The 25,534-nt window shown below is 42.6% G+C and overlaps 1 protein-coding gene across 1 annotated transcript in view; it reads left to right on the forward strand.

Annotated features, from left to right (window-relative positions):
* Window positions 1–25,534, forward strand: part of CTNND2 (catenin delta 2) — an 816,172-nt gene that overhangs the window by 551,004 nt on the left and 239,634 nt on the right. Inside the window, exon 9 of the mRNA XM_082723384.1 lies at window positions 4,994–5,249. Within this exon, the coding sequence (XP_082579510.1) occupies window positions 4,994–5,249 (256 nt within the window). The remainder of the gene's footprint in view (window positions 1–4,993; window positions 5,250–25,534) is intronic.

Below are 25,534 nucleotides of genomic sequence, written 5' to 3' on the forward strand. Positions count from 1 at the left end.
GCCAGGAGAAGCTTCCAGATGCTTTCTTGTATCAGGCCACCTAAAGTGTTGTACATAAAAAGTGTGATTGAGCTCAGCCGAAGGAAGGCATCGTGTTTGCCGTAGAAACTGTTCATTGGCAAAATCCAGAAACATCCACATCCACACCAATCATAATGATTCTTTAACTACCAAAAATTCTGCAACGCCTCTTCCCACAAAGGCGACCATTGATGAAGTTAAACGGTGGTGTTAATACTGAGATCTGAGTAATGTATAGAAGTGTTGATCACTGTATCATACACCTGACTCATCTAACACTGTATGTGACCTATAAATTGAAGTTAAAATGGTGTTAAATGAAGATAAAAAGATTCCGTTAAATTTACCCTGGACTATTTTCCCTCTGAGTTTAGCATGGGTCAGCTTGTGCAGAGGGCAGAAAATTGGAAGATGTTCACAATCAGCTCTAGATAATAATACTGCTGGAGGTAGAGTGACTTGAGTGCCCGGGGCCCCTGAGTCCTAAAATAACAGACTTGAACTCTCCTTAAGAGAGTTCATGGCCAAGTTCTTGGACCTGTTGGACCTAAGCCATCCTCACTTTCTGAGCGTACTGAGGAAATACTGTTTAATTGGCTTATTGTGTGCTCATTTTCTATTTATATAATGAGTAGAAACATAATTTAGGTTTTCCTACCTCCGTATATGCAAATACACAGAAAAGCAAAGATAAGTAAGACAAAAACAAAAATTAGTGGTTTTTTTCCTTTTTGGTTGAACCCTACCTTATATCCCCCCTAAGTTTCTTCATGTGCCAGATTCTTACATTTTATTCTGTTCTCCTTTTTTGATTGTCAGTGAAGAATGGATGTAACCATCCATCATCATCAAAGTAGAAAGCCTGATGTATTAAGCAGCATCCTCGTCCCCTCTTTCAAGCGAATATAACAAATAAAACACCCCCCCCTTGTACAGTAGACCTTTATTTGTGTAGCTCTAAGGAAAACAGGTAATTTCGTGAACCGCATAGATGTCAGGTGAAGTATCAAGTCAGCTGCTGAAGAGGCTGCTTTTAAAATCTCCCCAAAGAGACAAGCAGCACGGTTCGGCGAGCGCTAAGAGCTTCTTGAGAGGAGAAGGGGCTGTTTGCAGAGCAGGTGGGAGGTGTTTAAAGAGCTGACGAAGCTCCTTCCACCTCAGTGGAAGATTCCGTGGAATTGAGCCATCCGGTAACACGGGGGAGCTGGCCAGCTGAGCTGTGAAGCTCAAATAAGAGAAAATGTGTAACCAGACAGAAATCCAGGAAGCATCGTGTCCAGGGAAGTCTTTAATAATGTGGCCAGTATCTGCTTAGCCATACCAATGGATAGCGGTGGTTTGCTGAGCCACGCTCAGGGCACAAAGGGAGAATTTACTGTATAATGTTAAGTCATTTTCCTGTGTCACCCTTAAAAAAAAAAAATATGACACTGTCTTGTTACAGGACACATGGCTGGTCTGAGATCTCTTAGATTCGCGCACATTTTCAAGATGCTCCCATGACCTGCATTTTTTTTTTTTTAATTCGGCAGGACCAGTGTGAATTCTAATTTTATGTTTTTAAATTCTCATCAGGCATCCTGCTTAGAGTGACTTAAAAGTTTAATGTGTAGATTCAGGAATGATCCTTCGGTAGTGCCATTTATCAAGGACCACAAATGCCATTGTGATTTTCTGTTAAGATCTTTTTGGAACTTGTTCACCCGCCTTAGATTTCATAGTCCACCCTCTTTTTTGTTAATATAGTGATACCAGTGACGAAACTAAGATTCAAACTGCTTTAAAATTAGAATAAAAATAGGTATCCCTATTTTTCGATTTTTCTGGAAATGAACAAAGTTAGATTTTTCGGTGTAAAGAATTTTTCTCAATATTTTTCTGCCTTTCCCAGTAAATTCAACTTAAAGAAGAAATGGTGAAAATTAACACTCATTTTTAACAATTCTTCAATATAATATTCATGTTAATTCCTGCTATAAACCCACCTCTCCTATGTGCCTCTAGCAGACACTTCCCTTAATTTTAAGCCTCTTATAAATCTTCTCACAACGCAAGTAGTTCATGAACTACTTGCCGTTTGAAAGTTTTAAGCCTCGGTCCAGTGTACAGTGGTGGCTAAAAGTATCAACTCTGGAAGCAGGGTGCGAGGGCTTGAATCCCTTCTCTAACTATATACGACACAAACTCGGGCAAGTTACATAATCGTTCCGTGCCTCAGTTTCCCATCTGTGAAGTGTGAATGACATGTTCACTCTCATATAGGGTTGTTGGAGGGAAAGAAGCCCTAGCAGGAGCTCTGCACTCTGATACCCAGTGGCAAGGGTCTTCACCCCAGTACAGTGTGGACACTCTCTTTTTCTAATGTTAGCTGATTTCGACATTGTTGATAGTAAAAACAGCCAGAGCTCTTTTGTTCAACACTTTCTGCGCATGAGATGCTTAATGCCTCTCGTGTGTCTTTAAAACAAATAATGGTCCCAGAGGCCGTTTTGCTCTCTTTGTGCCGTAGTTAGGAAGCTGTAGCTTACAAAACTCAATAACTCACTCATCCTATCCCAAGAATTGCCCAGAAGGCCCGGATGGGAACCCAATATGCTAACTACAGAAGCCTGACCCCAAATGGGCTGAAGGGAAGCACACAGACGAGCCTACCACTACTCATAAACTCACCTCCACCTTGTCTTTCTCCTCCTCTACTGGGATGTCGCCTTCCTGGTTTTGCTTGATAAACCGCATCTCACAGCCTGCTTTCCCATTTGAATCCAATGTTCATAGAGTCTTTGCTGTTGGGAGTGTCTTTTTTACAACTCTTATCATATTCTTTTTCGGTTTAAGGTCCCTTGAGAGTTTTTGGGCATGGCTAGTCAATTGGTTCTCCCTATCTATACTATTTTTTTAACAAGTACTTTTTTCCCCTAAGATTTCAATATTATTTCCTGATCTCTGCTGTGTTGTCCTCTTTTCCTGTTAATCGTACTTACTGAAGTAATGATCAGCACTTTCATATAGAAAAGGGTTTCTTTTCTGATATTAGGAACCATTTTTGGCAAGCTTGAATGTAGGTATTACTTTCCTGAAGGAAAAAAAAAAAAAAAAAAGCATTTATCTGGAAACTATCAGGTGTATTTGGTTTTCCCCTTTTGCCCTGGATTTGCTGCCTAGCTTGTCACAACTCTTCTAGAAAATGAAATTTTATTTGCCCCTGTGCATTTGTTCTTCCAAAAGCAAGGTTATGCCTGGCCTAAATTCTCAGCCCCTGTCACTGTAATATAAAGTACGTTGTTCATAAATTTTTAAGACTTGAATTTTAATTACACATGTTTGTACTATTTGGGAGAAAATATAACTCTTCCAGAAATTGCAAATGAAGCAAGACACATTTTCTCTTTCCAAACTTGATGTTCATCGTCTCGTGTGATCATTTTGAAACCGAATCCATCAGGACCGTCGTCGTCATTTCGAAGACTGCTTCTCGGAATATATGTATATTTTTTGTTTAGAACGTTTTTCCCGAGTATCCTTCTACACTTCACCTTGTGACAGTGGCTCGTCTCCTAATCTGGGTTATTGTAAGGTTAAGTATTTCTGTTTGTTGGCAATGAGAAGCCTTGACCTCTTCATTAAAACTCAGTTCTCAGCCTGAGAATGTTTTCCTCCAGTTCACCTTACAACCTTTTTGTCATTTGACACAGTTTCCTTAATTTCTTTTAAAAAATTGTTTGCTCAGTGTGACATCATTTTGGATGTGTTTGATTTGGCATACATCCCCTAACGTGACAGGGGACAAAATAAGCTTTACTGTCATCCTAAGCGTTCAGGAAGTCAGAGTTGAGGGGTTTGACTTATAATTGAAACCTTCTTCTATAACAGAGCCCCCATGGTGTAAACAGCTGCACGCAAACACTGGCTGCCTTTTGTCTGTCTTCTGGTCTGCGGTGCCAAGAAGCCATCGTACTGTCTAGGATCGGGCCAGGCTCGCCATTATTGCAACAATCCAAAACTGGTCACATGCCGTTAACAAGAAAAACATCTTTCCCTTGTATATGTGCATTACACCTTGATGTCAAATATTTTTGAGAATCAGATACAAAGAATGCTGTGAAACGAACTGGAGAGAATCCACGCAGCAAACAGAATTGAAGTGCAGTTTGGTAACTGGTCAAACTGACTTTAGCAACTGATGCACAAAATCTTCTCAAAATAATGCAGACGTTTTGAAAAGGTGCACGTACTTCTGGAAAAGGCACGCCGGCTCCTTCGTTGGTCTGCGCTGCTGCTGGGCGGTTCTTTGCCTTCTCCTGCATGCCGGCCCTTCACGGAACCTGTTACCCTGACAGCTTGAGTCGAGGGAGAGGGCCGTGAACATCTCGGGGGAGCTGCTTTCCAGGAGCGAAAACAGTCCCGTGTTTAACGCCCCGGGACTAATTGTGGAAATGAGAGATTTGCCTCTCCCTCGCACCCTCCACCCCCATGCGTGTGTTTTTTTTTTTCCCCTTTTATTTGGGAAAATTAACCACATTACTGAGTTTGTTTTACACTCTTAATAAAACTAATGTAACATCACCTGAACAATCACACTTCCTGCATTTTCTCCACTTGCACAACAAAGAACCATCTCTCCGTGACCCCTCGTAAAAGATTTCCAGGGATCCTCTGGGTTTGGGTCTTCCGTGGAGCTTACGTGTGAGATGAACAAAGCTTCTCTGGGGTGTTGGTCAACAGTGAACACACAGGGGTGCATCTTCCCGGCCGCGGAGAGGTTCTATCTGGGACAGTGTGCTGGTGATCACGGTCCTGGGTCACACTGAATGTATTGGTTCAAATATGACAGATTATTTTTTTTTTATTCTTCCAAACCTTCCCCCCCCCTTTTTATCTTATGTGTGTAATTTCCCCCCCTGCCTAGACCTGGTTAACGATTTCTGTGAGCAGGTCCTCAATGTTTTACTTTGTCCCTACTTTCCTGCCGTAGCCCCATCTTCCCCCGGTGTCGACTCCATCCCCTTGCAGCGCACAGGCAGCCAGCATGGTCCCCAGAACGCCGCCGCCGCCACCTTCCAGAGGGCCAGCTACGCCGCGGGCCCAGCCTCCAATTACGCCGACCCCTACCGACAGCTGCAGTATTGTCCCTCCGTCGAGTCTCCGTACAGCAAATCCGGCCCTGCCCTCCCGCCCGAAGGCACCTTGGCCAGATCGCCGTCCATCGATAGCATTCAGAAAGATCCCAGGTGGGTACCAAACCTTTTCTTTTCCCGACCGTGTTGCCTAAAGCGCTTGTCCAGACTGGTACTGTTCCGGCGTGATTTCATTGACGTCGCATTGTGGCCTTTGTGTCACTGGCTGAGCATTAAAGTGTTGACGCCTTATAAGATTATAGAATGTTGGGTTCTATAATCTTTGGTTTGGTCTGGAGCAGGGGCATGGATCGTGGACCTCTAGTATCTTCTGTGGCCCTTTGGGTCGGAGCATCAGCAGGTGCCGGAGATGGGAGCTCTTTGAGAAGATGGGGTGCGGTTCTCTTGTGTAGAGTGAAAATCGAGGATTGGGGGCTTACGTCACCTGACTTCAGGTGGCACGGTCTGGGCGCTCGCTTGTCCCAGCAGGACCACGCTTTGTCCCCGTGCACGTGTGTTTCCTGGTATCTGAGTGTCAAGTGGTCCATCTTCCAGGTTATACCGAAAATGGAAAATTTAGAAAATCCAATTACCTGTATTCTTCTATGTCCGAAAGTAAATGTGAGGTTGAAGGAGTTTGGGTGTTGATAAAAACTTGGGCCGAATGTGTCAAAGAAATTCTTCTCACCGGGCTGTGTTTCTCTTGGCTTGCTTTTCTCCCGCAGGGGTGAGAAATTTAACGGCGCTCTGCTCGTGAAGTTGGAATTGGTTAAATGATGTTTTATTCATAGCCATTTGATTTATGCTGATAGAGTCCCATAAATATATATCTGCATCTGTGAATATTATAGACATGTCAGATTTTTGGTATTTCTTTATAGCTGGGCATGTCACTTGGCTCTGGTAGGATACTTAAAATTCGTCTCAAGGAATTTTCTCTGATAGAGCACACGAGTATGTGTATATTGTATTGGGTTTCATAGATTATTTTGTGAAAAGAAATCCCTCCTACAAACATAAAAGGCTGAATGGGACCGTTTTATGGTTGGTGTTTTTTTGTTTGTTTGTTTGTTTGTTTGTTTTGAGATAGCTACTTGAGGGTCCGTGTTACATACTATATTCGGTGAAACCTCCATTATTATAAAAATAAATTGTAGCAAATACTCAATCTTAACTCCTGGAAATAAGAAGCATACCTGCATTTACATTGTGTAGTATCTGCTTATCCCAGTTTTTCAGTTTCAAAGGTCCTGAAGTCTGCCCCAAATCCTTAAGTACTCGGCTCATGTGGATAGAATGTTCTTCAGATAACACCTCGGCAGTCTATTTTTAAGTAATTTTTCTCTACATGCTCCTGGAAACCTATAGAAATAAAGGAATAGGAAACACAGAAATCGCTAAATAGAAAAATACATAATGAAATTGGCATTGTTGTATTTAACATTTTCTGTTTAAATGAGGACAAACATTTTATCTCCGATGGAAAAGTTTTACATTTTCCTATTGGGGAATTTGGCTTAATAAGAGGCCAAATTTATTTGTTTCTCAAGCCACAGCTCAGTGTCTTTATTTTGTACTGTATATTAAATGCATTTTATTTTATTAAATGCTGTATCTTTCCATTTCATATTACTATCATTTTGGTAACCTTTTTTCTTCTTTTAGTGAATTGTCATAGCTCTCTTACCTTTTTAAGTTACAGATTATAACAATTATATTTACTGCGTGCCTACTATCAAACAAAACAGGATAACCAGTAAAAAATGTTACCGTAAATAAGAGAATATTGGCTATTAATTCTTTGTATGTGCAAAATGTATATGCAAGTCATTGCACTCTATGAATTACAAATTCACTCTTGTTTTCAGGAATGCTAGTCATTAGCCTTAAATATGTGTTAAATCTGAAAAAAAGAATCATACCACCATCATAAGCCCAGAAATATCAACAAAAGGGAACCATATCTGTAGAACCAGAGCTGTTGTGGTTCTGTTGTGATTTAATTAGTGCAAAAGGAACTAATCATCCAGCATCATGCAAAATGGATGGGGTTTAAAATAAAATAAAGCCGTAAGAGTTGTCCTAAAATCAGGGAATATGCCAACCTGTTCAGGTTTAATTGACAGACATTTCAAATCTAAAATTCAAGTCCAAAATCTAATGCTTCTTTTACGAGAAGATTTTTGTGTCTTCCATTGGATAATGAATTTTGATTGTTATCAGGTGACCAATACCAGAGCTAATAGGTTTAACCTCTGGGGTTCAAAATTGTTTATTTTGGCATTAGGACTTATGATTTACACTTTTACAGTCTTTACGCTTCTTTCAAGCTTCCGATTTTAAAGAGAATTTGTAGTTTTATTTATCATTAAATACCAGACCATCTAAGCCTCTGCTATTTCGAACATATGTTTCTAGCACATTGTAATTCTCAAAGTACCTTTACTTACCTCTTTGATGTAATTCTCCTTTGAGGAAGGAAGTGGATAGGTTTCGTGCTTTAAATAAATGGAGAACCCTTGTGGGAAATAGCATTGGCGATCACACCGCCGGCAGGTGGGTGTGCGGGCGAGAACCCGCACTCTTAGGACACAGCACCGTGCATTGGCATGAACAGTTTCATTTAAAAAAAAAAAAAAAAAAACAACAATAACAAAAAGGAAAATGAAGGAATAGACTCCCATCTTTTTTAAATATATATATATTTTTTCAGAAGGTGAGTGAATGATGGTATGGGCGTGTGTAGGAGTTTAGAGTGATAAAGGAAATGGTACAGGTTGCCTAAATCTCTCTCCTTGCTCTGCTAATTGCTTATTGGGTCTGGGTTCTTTGTCTTATTTTTGATTTCTTTGACTTTCTTTGCTAATTCCCGCCTTCTACATCTTACTGCAGACCTGTGTGTTATCTCTATGGAAGAATTTTAGTATTACTTAATGCGAAGCTTTCTACAAAGTAGTGTCTTTTAACATAAGATTTTGAGATCAAGATAACCCCATTTCAGGGTCACCTGGGTGACTCAGTTGTTAAGCATCTGCCTTTGGCTCAGGTCGTGATCCCAGGGTCCTGGGATCAAGCCCCACATCGGGCTCCCTGCTAGACGGGAGGCCTGCTTCCCCCTCTCCCAGTCCCCCTGCTTCTGTTCCCTCTCTCACTGTGTCTCTTTCTGTCAAATAAATATATAAAATTAAGTTAAAAAAAGATAACCCCATTTCAGTCATTAGACTTGAAACGAGAGACTTCATTAGCTCTTAATTCATCTAGGCCACAAGATGTAAAAAATTGATTCTAAAAGCTTGGATTTTTCCTCGCTTGCTTGGCTCAGTCATATACAGTGGCAAAACTTAGGTCTTTTTGCTTTTAGGCTGCCCCCATGGTGTGCTCCAAGAAAGAATGCACAGATACCTTTTTATGCAGAGATGATAAAATCTAATTTCCTTTTTAAAGTCAGCCACGACTGAGGAAATTTCCATATGTATACATATATATATATAAATTTTGCAACATTTGTCAAGAAGCTTTTATTTTTGAATTACATGTTATTTTCCATGAAATGTGAATTTCCTAAGCATTGTTGACACAGCTAATATATTTTCAATGCTCTACCAAATGCTGAATTTTCTCAGCTATTGTTATTAGACATCTAGGTCGCATATAAATCTTAACATCGATTTCGGCTCAGGTCATGATCTCAGGGTCCTGGAATCGAGCCCTGCGCTGAGTTCTATGCTCTGCACAGAATCTATTTGGGATTCTCTCTCTCTCCCCGCTTCTCCCTGTGCCCCTCCTCATCCTAGCACACGCGTTCTCTCTACATAAGTAAGTAAATAAATAAAATCTTTAAAAAAAAATTAAAAAATGAAAGTACTATAAATGTTCTTGTCTATGAAAGGAAAGCTAGGACTTAGACATTCACTGACAGAACTTAATGTAGGTTGTGGTCGTTAACAGGAATAGCGTCTCTTAATCCTGTTCGATTCATCACTTTCCAAGATGACTGTAGTTCCTGATGTACGCCATCCCTAGCGATTCTGCAAACGTGCTAAAAGGATCCAACTGATTATACACGTTTTAAAGTTAAACTCCATCTTCTCTGTGTTATTCAACGTAGCAGAGATACACATCTTCAGTGCCAAGCTGGGGCCCAGATTTGTAACCGCCTTTCTGTTGATGCCATCAGATTGGTAGTCCATATTGCATTTCGACTCTATTTTATCGGTTATTTTAAGATATTACTGAAGTTATTTTACTATTGGGTGTTGTATTAATAAATGTTATTAGGTATGCCTGCTTATAAATATCTCGTCAGTGGGTAAGCCTAGATTAAGATTGTTTTCCAAATACTGTCTCTCCATTGCCCACTACAAAACCAAACATACAGCATACATCAGGAAACAAAATTTACCTCAACAATGTTTTATAAAAGGTGAAGATTAGAAAAATATTTTTTAAAACTTTCTTAAAGTTTAAAGCATTATTATATAACGGAAGCAATATGGCCGAAGTGTTTCTAGTGAAGCAGTTACCTGGTTTTTTCATTGTCCAGTTCTCCTGAATGTTGAGATCTCTGGGGAGCTCAGTTTTCACTTGGACTGCTCTGTAATCTTTCATCTAACGGAGGGGAAATGCAGGATTCACAAGTCCAAGACCATCAGAGGGTAAAGAGCACTTGGAAGCCATTTGCTCAGTGAGACTAAAAGCAAGCTTATCAGCTGGCCTGAATGCCTCTCGCCACAGGCCACTCACCATGTCTTGAAAGCATCTTATTAATTCTTTGAGTAACTCGAGCCTTGTAAATTAATTTTATAGTGACATAAAACTGGCACCTCTTCTAAGCTCACACCCTGATCTTCTTCCCTGACCTTTGAAATCACGTGAGAATACGCCTACCCTTTTTCTCCAGGACACCCCTCGAGGCCAGTTCCAGCCCCTCTGCAGCACCCAGGCCTGCTGTCCCTGTGCTCATTGCGTCTCCTCCCTGAGCAGTCATTTCCGGGAGCCTCGTCTGGGAGTCGTGCAGTGGCCTTGCTGGTCGGCTCCTGCGTCCCCAGAAGCGCAGGAAGGGAGCGAGGGTTCCCCTGGGGCAACCTAGGCTCCTACGACGTTTTCTTGGGAGTGAGATGAGAATGATGTTGGTGGCAGTGACGATGATAACCATGATTTTAAAAATAAGCAATATATTTTATACACAACATTAAACATTTTTTGAATATTTATTTGATTTTATTTAAGTTTTTGTTTAAAATTCCAGTTAGTTTGTTTACATTCCAGTTAGTTAACACACAGGGCACTATTAGTTTCCGGTGTGCATTATGGTGATTCGGCACTTCCGGGCGTCCCCCAGGGCTCATCACAAGCGCCCTCCTTGTCCCCATCACTAATTTGCTGCCCCCGCATCCGCCTCCCTTTTGGTAACCATCTGTTTGTTCTGTATCGTTAAGAATCGGTTTCTTGGTTTGCCTCTCTCTCTTTTTTCTCCTTTGCTCATTTCCTTTGTTTCTTGAGTTCCATATATGACTGAGATGTGGTATTTTTCTTTCTCTAACTCACTTCTTTTTCTTTGTAGTATACTCTCTAGCTGTATCCATGTCCTTGCAAATGGCAAGGCTTCACTTTTTATGGCTGAGTAATATTCCATTGCATATACATACACCACATCTTTTTGATGAATGGTCATAATTGATGGACACTTGGGCTGCTTCCATAATTTGGCTATTGGTGATAATGCTGCTGTAAACATCAGGATGCATGTGTCCCTTTGAATTAGTATTTTTGTATTCTTTGGCTAAATACCCAGCAGTGCAATTGCGGGATCATGGGGTAACTCAATTGTTAACTTTTTGAGGAACCTCCATAGTGTTTTCCACAGTGGCTGCACCAGCTTGCATTCCCACCAACAGTGTAAGAGGGTTCCACTTTCTCCACATCCTCGCCAACACCTGTCGTTTCTTGTGTTGCTGATTTTAGTCTTTCAGACGGGTGGGAGGTGACAGCTCATTGCATGTTTGATTTGCATTTTCCTGATGCTCAGTGCTGTTTAGCATGTTTCCATGTGTCTGTTGGCCATCTGGATGTCTTCTTTGAAGAAATGTCTGTTCATGTCTTCTGCCATTTTAATTGTATTATTTGTTTTTTGGGTGTTAAGTTTTATAAATTCCTTATGTATTTTGTCTACTAGCCCTTTATCAGATATGTCACTTGCAGATATCTTCTCCAGTTCTTCAGGTTTTGTCTTTGGGTTTTATCAATCATTTCCTTCACTAGGCAAAGGCTTTCTATTTGGCTGAAGTCCCAATAGTTTACTTTTGGTTTTGTTTCTCTTGTATCAGGAGACATAGCTAGAAAGAAATTGCTATGGCCAATGCCAGAGAAGTTGCTGCTCTCATGTAGAAGTTGTGTTCTCATGTAGGATTTTTATGGTTTTAGATCTCACATTTAGGTCTTTAATCCATTTTGAATTTATTTGTATGTATGGTGTAAGAGTGCTCCAGTTTCATTCCTCTGCGTGTTGCTGTCTGATTTTCCCAACACCATTTGTTGAAGAGACTGTCTTTTTCCCATTGCGTATCCTTTCCTGCTTTATTGAAGATTAATTGACTGTAAAACAACATTAAACTTTTTAAACACTCATTATTTAATCTAATTATCCCTAAATCCCTATGATACGAATCTTTATAGTGCCCATTCTACATATAAGGAAACTAAGGCTCAGAGAGCTAGAAAATGAATTCAGGCCTGTCCGAATTCAAACCCTATGTTTATAACTTCCATGAATATTGATATCAGTATTAACTTTACAATGAAATAAAATGCAGTCTTTTCACCTGTGAATTCTGCAAAGCTATGAATTAATGATACTTAACCTTGAATTTTTAATTTTCTTTTTAACTTAAGTGAGGGCTTTACTTTTACTTCTTGTTGGGTGATTACATTATTCGATACTGAAGAAATCTCTGGGTCCCAATTTTGTTACACAGTATAACTACTATAATGCACTGCTCCATGTCCCTTGGAAGTAAGGAAGACACACATGTATGTCCTCAGCAAGGTTTTATTAAGACATGGCTGGAGCTGGCCCAAGGGGAGAACCTTGTAGCTCTCATTCCTTGGACTCCTCCCTCCACGTCTATCAGAAGGCATCTGTGCTCTAGGTGACTTTCCAGTGATCCATTCTAGGATCCATTCCGTCCGTAGTCACCCATCCATTCTAAGATGAGCTCTGTAGGTGTAGGGACAGCATGAAAACAGCTTCATTTTTTAAGGAGCTTTCAAAGATACACGAGAGAGAAAGGCATATCTAGAAATGACTGCAATGCCCTGGGTAAATAAGACAGACACAATTAGAGAAGTGTGTTGGAGAAACTGAGTGTTTGGCACAAACCTTGAGCAAGAGGTGATATTTACATAAATGTGGTAGGAAGTTTTGAGACAGAGATAAGAGTTGGAAAGGAAAGGGGGCTGCTGATGATGGAGGGGCAGGGCCCATTTGAAGCTCTCAGGCCTTGGGTGGGTTGGGGGTATAGAGGCTCCGGTAACAAACTATCTCTGAGTATTACCATCCACCCTCCCAATCAGAATGGAACATTTGCTTGCATCCCCAATGTGGATTTGTTCCTTAGAAACTATAAATACAATGTATGAATTTCCCGTGGCTGCCTTCACAAATTTGTCACAAACGGAGTGCTCGCACCAACAAAAACTCATTCTCTCGTGGTTCTCGAGGCCAAAAGTCCAAAACCAAGGTGTTGGCATGGGCCCCAGGCCCCAGGGGACAGTCTAGCAACTTGCAGACCTGGCTGTCCCCTGGGTCGGGGCAGCATCCCTCCATCTCTGTCCAGTCCTCACACCCGGTCTCCTCTCTCTCCCGGCCTCCTCTCCATGTCCTGTAATGACGCCCGTCATCGTGTTTATCGTCACCAACGCAGCGTGGCCTCCGCTTCCTTATATCCACCAAAACCCCGTTCTCAGAGAAAGTCACCTTCTGAGCTTCCACAGAGACATGGATTCTGGGGGGCCGGGGAGGGACCTTCTTCAACCAATGACACGTGCTTTCGTGCACACTTACACTCTTTACCCTCTACAATAGTTGTACGCCAAAGCTAGAACTTAAGACAGGCTATGTTAAAGGTAAAACAGAATTTTTTTGGGTTGGCTCATGGTCTTCATCAGAAAGACCCTTTCTTCGGAAAGAGCAATATGGCCGGATGTGGAAGGTCTGAGTGTGTCACCTCTGCTGTCACGGCTTCAGATGGCGGGTGTTCACTGCTGCAGGAGTAGAGATGGGTGAGCCGAGCTATTTTCTTGGCTTTGGGGCATGCTTGAGTGCCATGTTGTGAGAGCTGTTTTCAAGCCAGATAATATCATCCAAAACTTCACTTGGGCCAACACACCCCAACAGCTGCAGAGGGGCCCTCGGTGTGGGGCTCCTTTTAAGAAGGAAACCACCCACTCTCCTCCTGGGTAAAGCACAGCCCACACAGGGAAAGGGATTTGCAGCAAGTTGCCATTCTGGGAGTGACGCTCATGGGTTCTGCCCTTAGCATCCTTGTAGGTAAAACAGAAATAACAAAAGTGCCTTCCTCATAAAGCTGTGAGGTAAGATGTGTTGACTCTAGCACCTTTGGAATCATTCCTCATATGGGGAGGGGCCCATGGTCAGCTGCCTCAGTAAGGCAGACTTCCTGCCTCAGCCCCCAGCCCCCCCCCCCGGGCCCTCTGCCCCCCACCCCCGTCATCAGGACATCAGAAGATGGAAACATGGCGGAGGGCAGAGAGACGGGCTGTCTGGTTGGAAGGACGGGGGAGGCCCAGGAGCTGGGAGGCCAGGCTGGAAGGGGTCCGGTGAGCCCAGAGCCAGGAGGCTAGGAGTAATTGAGAGCCCGGCCCTTGTAGCAGGAAACAGAATTGGAAGATGGGAGGGCAGATTTCACTGCAGAAGGATTTTTTTTGTTTGTTTATTTTACAAAAGTCTCCTTTTCGGGATCCCTTTTATGAGTTTAAAGGAAAGCAATGTTCCCACACAGTACTTGGCGTGTGCCAGTATTGATTTTCCCACCGCCCAGAATACTCATTTTGCCTCCTGTCTTAAAAACCACTTGTAGAAGTTAACAGCTGCATTTTTACAACAGCAGCTCATTTCTAGTACCGCACCCCTACCTCGTTTATACCGAAGCACCTTCCGGCCAGGGCCCTCCGTGACACTGCGCGGTAAAGAGGGATGAAACACCGGCAGCCGTGACCAACGAGCAGCTGTGCCCAGAGTACTAACGAGTTCATCATTAACAGAGAGCTCATCAGTTGTGGTGGCGGAAGTCTGTTTCGTGCTTTTCTGGCGTACAGGCTTGACTCTTGAGAACCAACCGCTTCTTTCCCCTCCCTCCACATGCTTTTGGTGAAAGAGACTCTGCCCCAAGTTCAAGGATCAGCAGGCAGCCGACACCCTGCCGGGAGAGCTGACCACCTGTGGGGCCCCACCCAGTAGCCAGGCCTCCGGGTGTATGAGAGTCTGGGAAACCCATCTCTCTAAAGCAGCCCACATGCGTTCTGGAGGTCCCTACCTCGTTTGGGTCAAAAAGCCAAACCCAAGCTAGCTAGAGCCACCAAATGGGAATGAAAGCTATTATATACATTCTTCTCTGTGAAGTTTTCTGCCGCCCCCTCCCCCCACCCCCTGGCCCCTGGCCAGTCTCTCTGGAGCTGGCTCTGATGGGAAGAGCCCCGACCCATTAAGAGAAACCAAGAGATGAGAGTGATGGAGTTAGCCCAGTTAGTCAGTCATTTCTCAAGGACTATCATCCTCTGCTCTGGGGAGGGTACTGGTACTCCCAGTTATGCTGGATAGATTATGGGTCTGGGTACACATAGATTCTGTGTATGTCTGTAGATACAGGTAGATAAAGTTTATGTGTATATACACATACACACACACATAGGACATGTGTATATGTACAAATTATCTGTTTATTGGCTCTGCACATATTTATCCAGAGATAAGACTAACAGAATTTCCATAAGCATACACCATTGTTACTGTGACAAAAGACACACAATAACAAGGAACTGATTTTCCTTCCTATCTATCCGTCGTGGGTCTGCTCTCTCGGTCCCAGGCTTTGCTATTATTTTGTTTTACCACTTTTTTTTTAAGTCATTCTAAAAATATTCCATTCTTTGGAATATCATATCCCATTCTTCATCACCAATGGAATGGAATATGCCATTGATATTCCATTGTTGATATCAATGTCGATAGAGTATTAAAAATGGAAACTATAAATTCACAGAACCAGAGAAACTCAAGATTTGTTTCTTTTGCCGAAATATGGATCCATCAGAGTAACTATAAGAACCTTGAAAAATGCATTCTGGTTGTTTGTGTATGTATGTAATAGGCATGCATGAGGCTAAGCTCAACCTTTTGGAATTACTCATCATTTAAAGTGCTCTGTGCTTCTCAGAGAACTCAACTCATTCTTTTGTGTGTGTGTGTGTGTGTGTGTGTGTGTGTGTGTGTGTGTGTTTTAAATTTTTTATAAACATATAATGTATTTTTAGCCCCAGGAGTACAGGTTTGTGAATCGCCAGGTTTACACACTTCACAGCACTCACCATAGCACACACCCCACCAAAGTCCATAACCCCACCTCCCTCTCCCAACCCCCCTCCCCCCAGCAACCCTCAGTTTGTTTTGTGAGATTAAGAGTCACTTATGGTTTGTCTCCCTCCTGATCCCATCTTGTTTCATTTATTCTTTTCCTACCCTCCAAGCCCCGCATGTTGCATCTCCACTTCGTCATATCAGGGAGATCATATGATAGTTGTCTTTCTCTGCTTGACTTATTTTGCTAAGTGTATACCCTCTAGTTCCATCCATGTTGTCGCAAATGGCAAGATTTCATTTCTTCTAATGGCTGCATAGTATTCCATTGTAGATATTTACCACATCTTCTTTATCCACTCACCTGTTGATGGACATCTAGGTTCTTTCCATAGTTTGGCTATTGTGGACATTGCTGCTATAAACATTCAGGTGCATGTGCCCCTTCGGATCACTACGTTTGTATCTTTAGTGTAAATACCCAGTAGTGCAATTGCTGGGTCATGAGGTAGCTCTATTTTCAACTTTTTTGAGGAACCTCCATGCTATTTTCCAGAGTGGTTGCACCAACTTGCATTCCCAGCAACAGTGTAGGAGGGTTCCCCTTTCTCCGCATCCTCGTCAACATCTGGCCTTTCCTGACTTGTTAATTTTAGCCATTCTGACTGTGTGAGGTGGTATCTCTTTGTGGTTTTGATTTGTATTTCCCTGATGCCGAGGGATGTGGAGCAATTTTTCATGTGTCTGTTGGCCATCTGGATGTCTTCTTTGCAGAAATGTCTGTTCAAGTCCTCTGCCCATTTCTTGATTTTTTGTTCTTTGGGTGTTGGGTTTGCTAAGCTCTTTATAGATTTTGGATACTAGTCCTTTATCTGATATGTCATTTGCAAATATCTTCTCCCATTCTCTCAGTTGTCTTTTGGTTTTGTTAACTGTTTCCTTTGCTGTGCAAAAGCTTTTGATCTTGATGAAGTCCCAGTAGTTCATTTTTGCCTTTGCTTCCCTTGCCTTTGGTGATGTTCCTAGGAAGAAGTTGCTGCAGCTGAAGTCAAAGAGGTTGCTGCCTGTGTTCTCCTCAAGAATTTTGATGGATTCCTTTCTCACATTGAGATCCTTCATCCATTTTGAGTCTATTTTCGTGTGTGGTGTAAGGAAATGGTCCAGTTTCATTTTTCTGCAAGTGGCTGTGCAATTTTCCCAACACCATTTGTTGAAGAGGCTGTCTTTTTTTGATTGGACATTCTTTCCTGATTTGTCAAAGATTAGTTGACCATAGAGTTGAGGGTCTATTTCTGGGCTCTCTATTATGTTCCATGGATCTATGTGTCTGTTTTTGTGCCAGTACCATACTGTCTTGATGATGACAGCTTTGTAATAGAGCTTGAAGTCCGGAATTGTGATGCCACCAACTTTGGCTTTCTTTTTCAATATTCCTTTGGCTATTCGAGGTCTTTTCTGGTTCCATATAAATTTTAGCATTATTTGTTCCATTTCTTTGGAAAAAAAATGGGTGGGATTTTGATAGGGATTGCATTAAATGTGTAGATTGCTTTAGGTAGCATAGACATTTTCACAATATTTGTTCTTCCAATCCATGAGCATGAAACATTTTTCCATTTCTTTGTGTCTTCCTCAATTTCTTTCATGAGTACTTTATAGTTTTCTGAGTATAGATTCTTTGCCTCTTTGGTTAGGTTCATTCCTAGGTATCTTATGGTTTTGGGTACAATTGTAAATGGGATTGACTCCTTAATGTCTCTTTCTTCTGTCTTGTTGTTGGTGTAAAGAAATGCAACTGATTTCTGTGCATTGATTTTTATATACTGACACTTTACTGAGTTCCTGTATGAGTTCTAGCAGTTTTGGAGTGGAGTCATTTGGGTTTTCGACATATAGTATCATATCATCTGCAAAGAGTGATAGTTTGACTTCTTTGCCGATTTGGATGCCTTTGATTTCTTTTTGTTATCTGATTGCTGAGGCTAGAACCTCTATTACTATGTTGAATAACAGTGGTGATAAAGGACATCGCTGCTGTGTTCCTGACCTTAGCGGAAAAGCTTTCAGTTTTTTCCATTGAGAATGGTATTTGCGGTGGGTTTTTCATAGATGACTTTGATAATATTGAGGTATGTGCCCTCTATCCCTACACTTTGAAGAGTTTTGATCAGGAAGGGATGCTATACTTTGTCAAATGCTTTTTCAGCATCGATTGAGAGTATCATATGGTTCTTGTTCTTTCTTTTATTAATGTATTATATCACATTGATTTGTGGATGTTGAACCAACCTTACAGCCTTGGAATAAATCCCACTTGGTCATGGTGAATAATCCTTTTAATGTACTGTTGGATCCTATTGGCTACTATTTTGGTGAGAATCGCATCTGTGTTTATCAAGGATGTTAGTCTGTAATTCTCTTTTTTGATGGGATCCTTGTCTGGTTTTGGGATCAAGGTGATGCTGGCCTCATAAAATGAGTTTGGAAGCTTTCCTTCCATTTCTATTTTTTGGAACAGTTTCAGGAGAATAGGAATTATTTCTTCTTTAAATGTTTGGTAGAATTCAACTCGTTCTTATTCAAAGAAATCCCCCCCTTTTTAAATCTCCGACTTATCCTGCTATAACTGTGCAAACCCTATTTCACTTTCAGCGTATCTCAATTAATCAATCCTCAAAGCCTTCCTTGTGGACTCCACTGCATGCAAAATCTGAAATCCCCTTTGGTCATTTCATGTACAAATTAGTTTTAATATTTTTTCATGATGTCTTTTTTTTTAATTTTATTTATTCATTTGACAGACAGAGATCACAAGTAGGCAGAGAGGCAGGCAGAGAGAGAGGAAGAGAAGCAGGCTCCCTGCTGAGCAGAGAGCCCAATGTGGGGCTTGATACCAGGACCCTGAGATCATGACCTGAGACGAAGGCAGAGACTGTAACCCACTGAGCCACCCAGGCGCCCCTTTTCATAATGCCTCAAGTTACCTTTCTTCACCATCTGACTTTAAACATTTCATCGAGGACAAAAAGGGAGCATCGGAACTTTATTGTCTTACAAGGCAGGTGGTAGTTGTCTGCCACTTTGTAACTAATGGGAATTAATTTTCATTGCTTCTTGAGATATTTTGCAGCTAATAGCGCTCATTAATTTGGGGGTACTGACATCAATAGAGATAAAATTAGCATTTTATAGTAAGAAAGATACATTTGAAGCTGAAATTTCCGCTTCTCGTGATACATTCCGGCTTGACAAATCTAGTAACCTAAATTCTTTTATGGGCTGGTGATCACGTTCCACCGTCTGAGCTGGATTGCTGAACCAAGTATGTTCTAGAACCGAGTCATTCTGTTCGGAAGAGTAGGAGGACAAAGAGGAGGAAGACCGAAGAGAAGAAGGACAAGAAAGAAACCGAGTGGGAAATTCAGGAGGAAACGCTCTTGCAATACACAATACATACTAAAGTGCATCTCCTTGAATGAGATGAAATGTGTGTCCTCACTTAAAATTTCATCCTAAAACATGACCCTTGGGCTGCGTGTTTTGGGATCCTCTTGAGAGAGGAACCCACTGTACCAAGAAAACTCTGGGCCAGACATTTGCAGGCCGGCCCCTCACGCGAGGGCCTCATTCTCCCCTCAGCCTCTCTCTCCTGAAGGATGTCACGATGAGACCAGGATGTTTCCTGTCAACTTTGAAACCTGGTACAGTGATCCCCAACATTTTTGGAATTTGTACGCTAGTTCCATTTCAAAAGAGCTGCGGGGTACCACTGTAGAGTGGCCCGTCTCCTATTTTGTGAATGGTCTCCTCCAACCACTGCTTAATACGTAGGAAAAGCCAACACGGAATAACCTTAGAACATAGGATGGTGTTCTCAATCAAATAAAATGGGCCTTATTTAAAAAACCAAAGTGGTTTGTAAATAGATGTTTGACAATTATTGGCTTACAAGCCGCAGTGAGAAAGAAATCACTTCTCTGAACACATGAGCAGTATAAAATTAGCTCAAGATACTCACGTCCTCCCAGTGAAGGTAGGACAGAAATCCTGGCTCTTTGCCTTACTTTGCTATAGGTACTACTCTGAGTATATTTGCTGCACAAATGAATGACTAGAATGAAGGTATTTCTTCTGAATATTTTCACAGCTGCAGTAGTATGCTAAAATCATCATTTCTGAAAAATCTCCAGGTAGCTAGCACCGTCTCTGGAATGAACAGAAATAAGGTTTGTGGTAACCAGCGCCCAGTGACCCCCATCTCCTGGTGGCTCACACCTTCGTGTGGTCCCCTCCCGCACTGAATCCAAGCCGGCAGCATTCCGCAGGAGTGACAGTGTGTGACTTCTGTGGGTAGGGAAGCCAGTTCAATGTCCTGAGGCATTTAAGCAGCCCTGCAGAGAGGCCCCTGTGGAGGGGAACCAAGCTGCCCGCCATGTGCGTCAGTTTCCTTCCAAGCACGTGACTGCCCGTGCCCTCATGCCTTTGGGCTTCTGGCTTAGATCCTAGACATCGTGGAGCAAGGACCCATCCCCCCCGCTGTTCCTTGTCTGGAACTCCTAACAAAGAAACTGTGAGATCATAAATAATTCTCATTTTTAACTACTGAATTATGGGATGATACGTTCTGCCTAAGGGGACTGGTCATCTCACCAAAGTCTGCTTTCCTCCCAGTATCTCCTGTGAAACTCCCTTTTCCCTTTCTTGTTTAAGAGAAACAAGCCAGGGGCACCGGGTGACTCAGTCAGTTAAGCGTCTGCCTTCGCCTCAGGTCATGATCCCAGGATCCTGGGATCCAGCCCCCAGTCGGCCTCTCTGCCCCGCGGGGAGCCTGCTTCTCCCTATGCCCCTCCCCCCACTAGTCCTTTCACTGTCTCTTGCTCTCTCTCAAGTAAATAAAATTGTTAAAAGAAAAAAGAGCCAGAAAGCGGAAACAACCTAAAAGCCTCCATCAACATGAGTAGGTACGTACACGTGCAGCACAGTATCCGTCAGCCTCAAGAAAGAGAAATTCTGCCCCAGTCTCCAGCGCGGAGAAAACCTAATGACATCATGCCAGGGAAGCCAGTCACAAGTGGACAGATGCTGCCTAATTTCACACAGGAGGTACTCCGAGTCCTCAAAATAACTGAGACAGAAATTAGGATCATGGCTCCCAGGGCCTAGGAGGAAGGGGAAATGGTGAGTTCATGTTTAATGAGTATGGAGTTTTGTTTGGAATGATGCAAAACATTCTGGAGGTGGACGGTGGTGACGGCTGCACAGAAATGGGAAGGTCCTTAATGCCACTGAACTCTGTGCTTAAAATGGTCAAAATGCTGGATTATATGTACACCTCACCACAACAAAAAGAGCAAAAAGGAAATGGAGAAAGCAAAGAGCCAATTAAAAAGGCTGTGCAGGTAGCACTCCTGATATCCGGAAACTAAGGCCATTCAGAGTGACAGCAGGTGGGGGCCACAGGGAGGAACACCGAGCTGCAGTGGCCCTGGGGACCTTGAACATGACTGCTTGCAAAACAGCCCCTTCCCGCAGCTCCGGGGCAGCTCAGTCAGTGAGGCATCCAGGTCTCGAGTTCAGCTCCGGTCCTGAGCTCAGGGGCCTGGGATCCGTGGAGCCCCGGGACCAGGCTCCACGCTCAGCAGAGAGTCTGCTTGAGATTCTCTCTCCCCCATCCCTCCTCCTGTTCACATGCACGCTCTCTTTCTCTCTCGGAAATAAATAAATAAATAAATAAATAACCTTTAAAATAAAAACAAAACATCCCTAGTGCCCTCCACTGCTTTAGGGGCTCTCAGGCCCATTTTTAACATATATTTTTTCATTTTTAAAATTTAAATTAAATTCACCAATGCATAGTACATCAATTAGTTTCAGATGTAGTGTTCCACAATTCGTCAGTTGCCTGTAACAGCCGGTGCTCACCCCATCCCGTGCCCTCCTTAATGCCCGTCCCCAGTCACCCCATCACCCCTCCTGCAACCCTCAGTTTCTTTCCTAGAGTTAAGAGTCTCTCATGGTTTGTCTCCCTCTCTGACTTCTTCCTGTTCCGTTTTCCCTCTCTTCCCTTATGGTCCTCTGTGCTGTTTCTTATGTTCCACATGTGAGTGAAACCATAGGATAATCATCTTTCTCTGGTTGATTTACTTCACTCAGCATAACACCCTCCAGTTCCATCCATGTCCTTTCTGATGGCTCAGTAATATTCCATCGTGTGTGCCTGTACGTGTGTGTGTGTGTGTGTGTGTGTGTACCACATCTTCTTTATCTGTTCTCTCAAGCCCATTTTTAAGTGGAACATACACCGCATCCTACCCCATTTTTTATTTGCCAAATATGTTACCTACATCTTATTTAATCTCTTGTCCACATTTTCTTATGATTAAATAACATAAACGTTACCTAATATATCAGCTATCAGACTTTGTTAAAATAATGAATGTGAAGTACTTTTTTCAATGAGCTGACACAATATTATTCCATAGAATAAAAATAATTGTTAACATTATTGAGAACTAGTGCTTTGTGGTGATCAGTTTTAAATATTTTCATGCATTTATGCTTCCGTTCAACAAGTTTCTGTTGAGTACCAACAGCCGCCTGGCAGCAGCATTCCAGATGCTAGAAACTTTCGGATAGGAGATGAGCTGGCAATATTAACTAGGCAAGAAGGAGGAGATTATGTCATTTAAAATCATATAAACTTAAAACGAAATCAAATTTAAATGAAAACTATCTGCTACATTTTATTAAAAATTGCCCTTAGTAACTCATTCTACGAGCTCCTGCATAATTCTATTGTAATAACCTCAGGCTCTCCTACTGTGTTTTCTCCTTTAAGAGCCCAGGTTCTATTTCATGACTTTCACTGGGGTTAATTTCCTCTTGCACTGAAAATGAAGGCAGTAACTCACACCTCAGAGGCCCTAAATCGGGAAGCCTTCAACCAACGTAAAGAAAGCAGACATGGAAAAAACGTCCTGTTTCTCCCAAGAACCAATAGTATTCCTGTCCCTATCTGTCTTTGACAAAGAAGTCTGCTATATTTCAAGCCAGGCCATTTTATATTAGAAAAGAACTCATTAAGATAAGTGGCAATTAACATCTACGCCACAATAAAAGGGCTTCTGACAGTAAAGAAGAAAATATAAAACATGGGCTCTTTTAGATAAACCAAAATGTTTCTGTAGGGGGCCTCACAATGTATTTGCTGTGCTTTGTTTTGAAGATTACTAGAACATTAACAGATTTAAATTTGCTGTAAATCAGCTTCAAAGTACCAGGCAATATTGGTGATATTGTAGAAGTGGCCATCAGGAGGAACGTGCAGATGCTGGGCGTGTCTGCTTTGCAGCGCACAGAGCGTGAACATGCATGCACGTGTGTACACACACATACACACACGTGTTGGACCTGCTCTTTATAAGTAGCTGCCAACCCTTCCACTGTTACCCATTAGAAAGGAGTTCCTGTTGCTTTAATAAAAATGAAGGCAAAGCTTGCAACATATAGCAGGACCCCCCATACCTTGGCATGGAATGTGCAGATTGTCCAAGCCGTCTACTGAAGTGCTTGTATGTAACATGCAACATGAGCTCATTCCCCAACATGAGAGCTCACAAACTGCTACAAATAAAACTGCGCTGTGGTGATCCCAGTCAATAGGAGCTTGTAAGCTTCTAGAAGGCTGTGGAAGACACAGGAAGCTGCCGCCACAGCCCCAGCCAGCAGGTCTCATTGAAAAACACATCACGGAGACGGATACAAAAGCTGCTTTGGGGCCACAGCAGGAACTCTGAGCAGGGCACCAGGACGTGTTCGCTGGGCCCTCGCACAGGGCTTTGCGGTGTGGGATCTTTCTTCCCCGTCTCTGCTTTCCCCGATCTCTTTTCTCCTCTCCTTCGTGTGTCTCAGCACTCACTGCCAGGGATGCTCGTGCCCCAGCTTCTGCCCTTCTGCCCGTCTTCTCTCTGCATCTCTCTCCAATTGTGGGTCACTCTGCAGTACCTTGAAATCAAACTTGCTCAGGATGGTTGATTTAGAGTAAAGTAGGTATCCCCCCCCACCCCATTCAAATGTTGAAGTCCCAACCCCCAAGGCCTCAGAATGTAACCATATTGGAGAGAGGAGTTCACTGAAGAGATGATTGCATTAAAAGGAGGCCATCGGGTTGGGGTGCTACTCTAGTATGACTGACTGGTGTTCTTCTAAGAGAAAGGACCACGTGGGGACAAAGTGAGGAGGTAGCCATCTGCAAGCCGAGGAAAGAAAAGCCTTGGAAGAAACCAAACCCACCGGCACCTCAACCTGATTCCTGGTTTCCAGAATTGGGAGAAAAGAAATGTTCGGGCTGTGGTAAAGCTTTCTAGCATCTTCTGTAGAGCTCTGCCACCTAAAGTGTGGTCCAGGGCCTTGGTGCTGGTTAGAAGTGTACATACCACAGAGGGATCTGTATTTTAATAAGACGCCAGATGATTTCTGTGCACATTAAGATCTGCATCACTAATCTATAGTGAGAAACTTTTCACAAATACCACATCTGCTTTATTGCAGAAGTTAGAAATCAAGCCTTGACATTAAGGTGCTAATCATATCTGACCTTACGAACGGGCTTTTTATTATATAGTAAAATTGGTGCCATGGTAGGATCATTTGACTTTTGCAGACTTTGAGTTTTCTTGTATTTGCTCAAAATTCTGAATTTAGGAACACAGGTGTCCAATACAGTTGATAACGTGAGCAGCAAAATGTAAACTCACTTTTTACAACACCACAGTATAGATTTATGAAAATATCACCTACTTTTTCTTAAACTTCTCCACCAGGATCGATTCCCCTTATTTTTTGTTTTTACAATAATTGTATTACATCTTTATCATTCTGCAGTTTTCTTTTATTCACATAATTTGCCTTGCTGGTGCTTTCTGTCAGAACATGGAGACTGACTTTATTCATGTAACCACTGCATCTAAAGCGTGAGATGGAACATGACTTATGTCATCACGGTCTCATAGATTGTTTTCACAGACTCTTTTCGGGGAGCATTTTCTTTTGGTCATTTATTATCTGAGTATTGGAATTTATGAGAGGCTGCTGCCTCCTTTAAAACGTCAAAATTTTCAGTTTGTCTTTCAAAGATAATCAGCATTTCCGCCCCTCCCCCAACCATAGCCAGATCCCCGTAATGTCTCCTTTTTTCTCCTGCTGAACCTGTCTCAGCGAGCAGAGGTCCTCGGAACAGATCCTGCCACCATTGCTCAGACTTGCTCAGAGCCTTGATCTTTCCCCTCTCTTTGCCCTTGACCTCTGTCAGATCTAATGCAATGTTCAGCCACATCGGGTCCTTGACGCACTTCAGTCGATGCTTCTCCTTCAAGCCTGGGATCCCTCAACACAGTCGTAGCTCTTCGTGCTCCGTCGTGAGCCAGGAAGAGCTTTGATGGTGTCTCTGTGAGTGCTTCCGTACAAACCAGGTGGGCACACCAGGCACGCTCAGCCTTGCACACCTCTCTGGCATGGGGACTGATTCAAGACCCTTCTCTGTGGCCGAAGCACATCCCAGAGGACGCCCCAGCCTCACAGTGCAGTGTGGAGCTCTTAAAAATGTAAAAATGTAGGCCGCCTGAGTGGCTCAGTGGGTTAAAGCCTTTGACTTCAGGTCAGGTCATGATCCCAGGGTCTTGGGATCAAGCCCTGGGCTCTCTGCCCAGCAGGGAGCCTGCTTCCCTTCCTCTCTCTGCCTGCCTCTCTGGCTACTTGTGATCTCTGTCTGTCAAATAAATAAATAAAATCTTAAAAGAACCAAGAT

This window comes from Mustela nivalis (genome assembly GCF_964662115.1).
Source record: "Mustela nivalis genome assembly, chromosome: 3".
NCBI lineage: Eukaryota > Metazoa > Chordata > Mammalia > Carnivora > Mustelidae > Mustela > Mustela nivalis.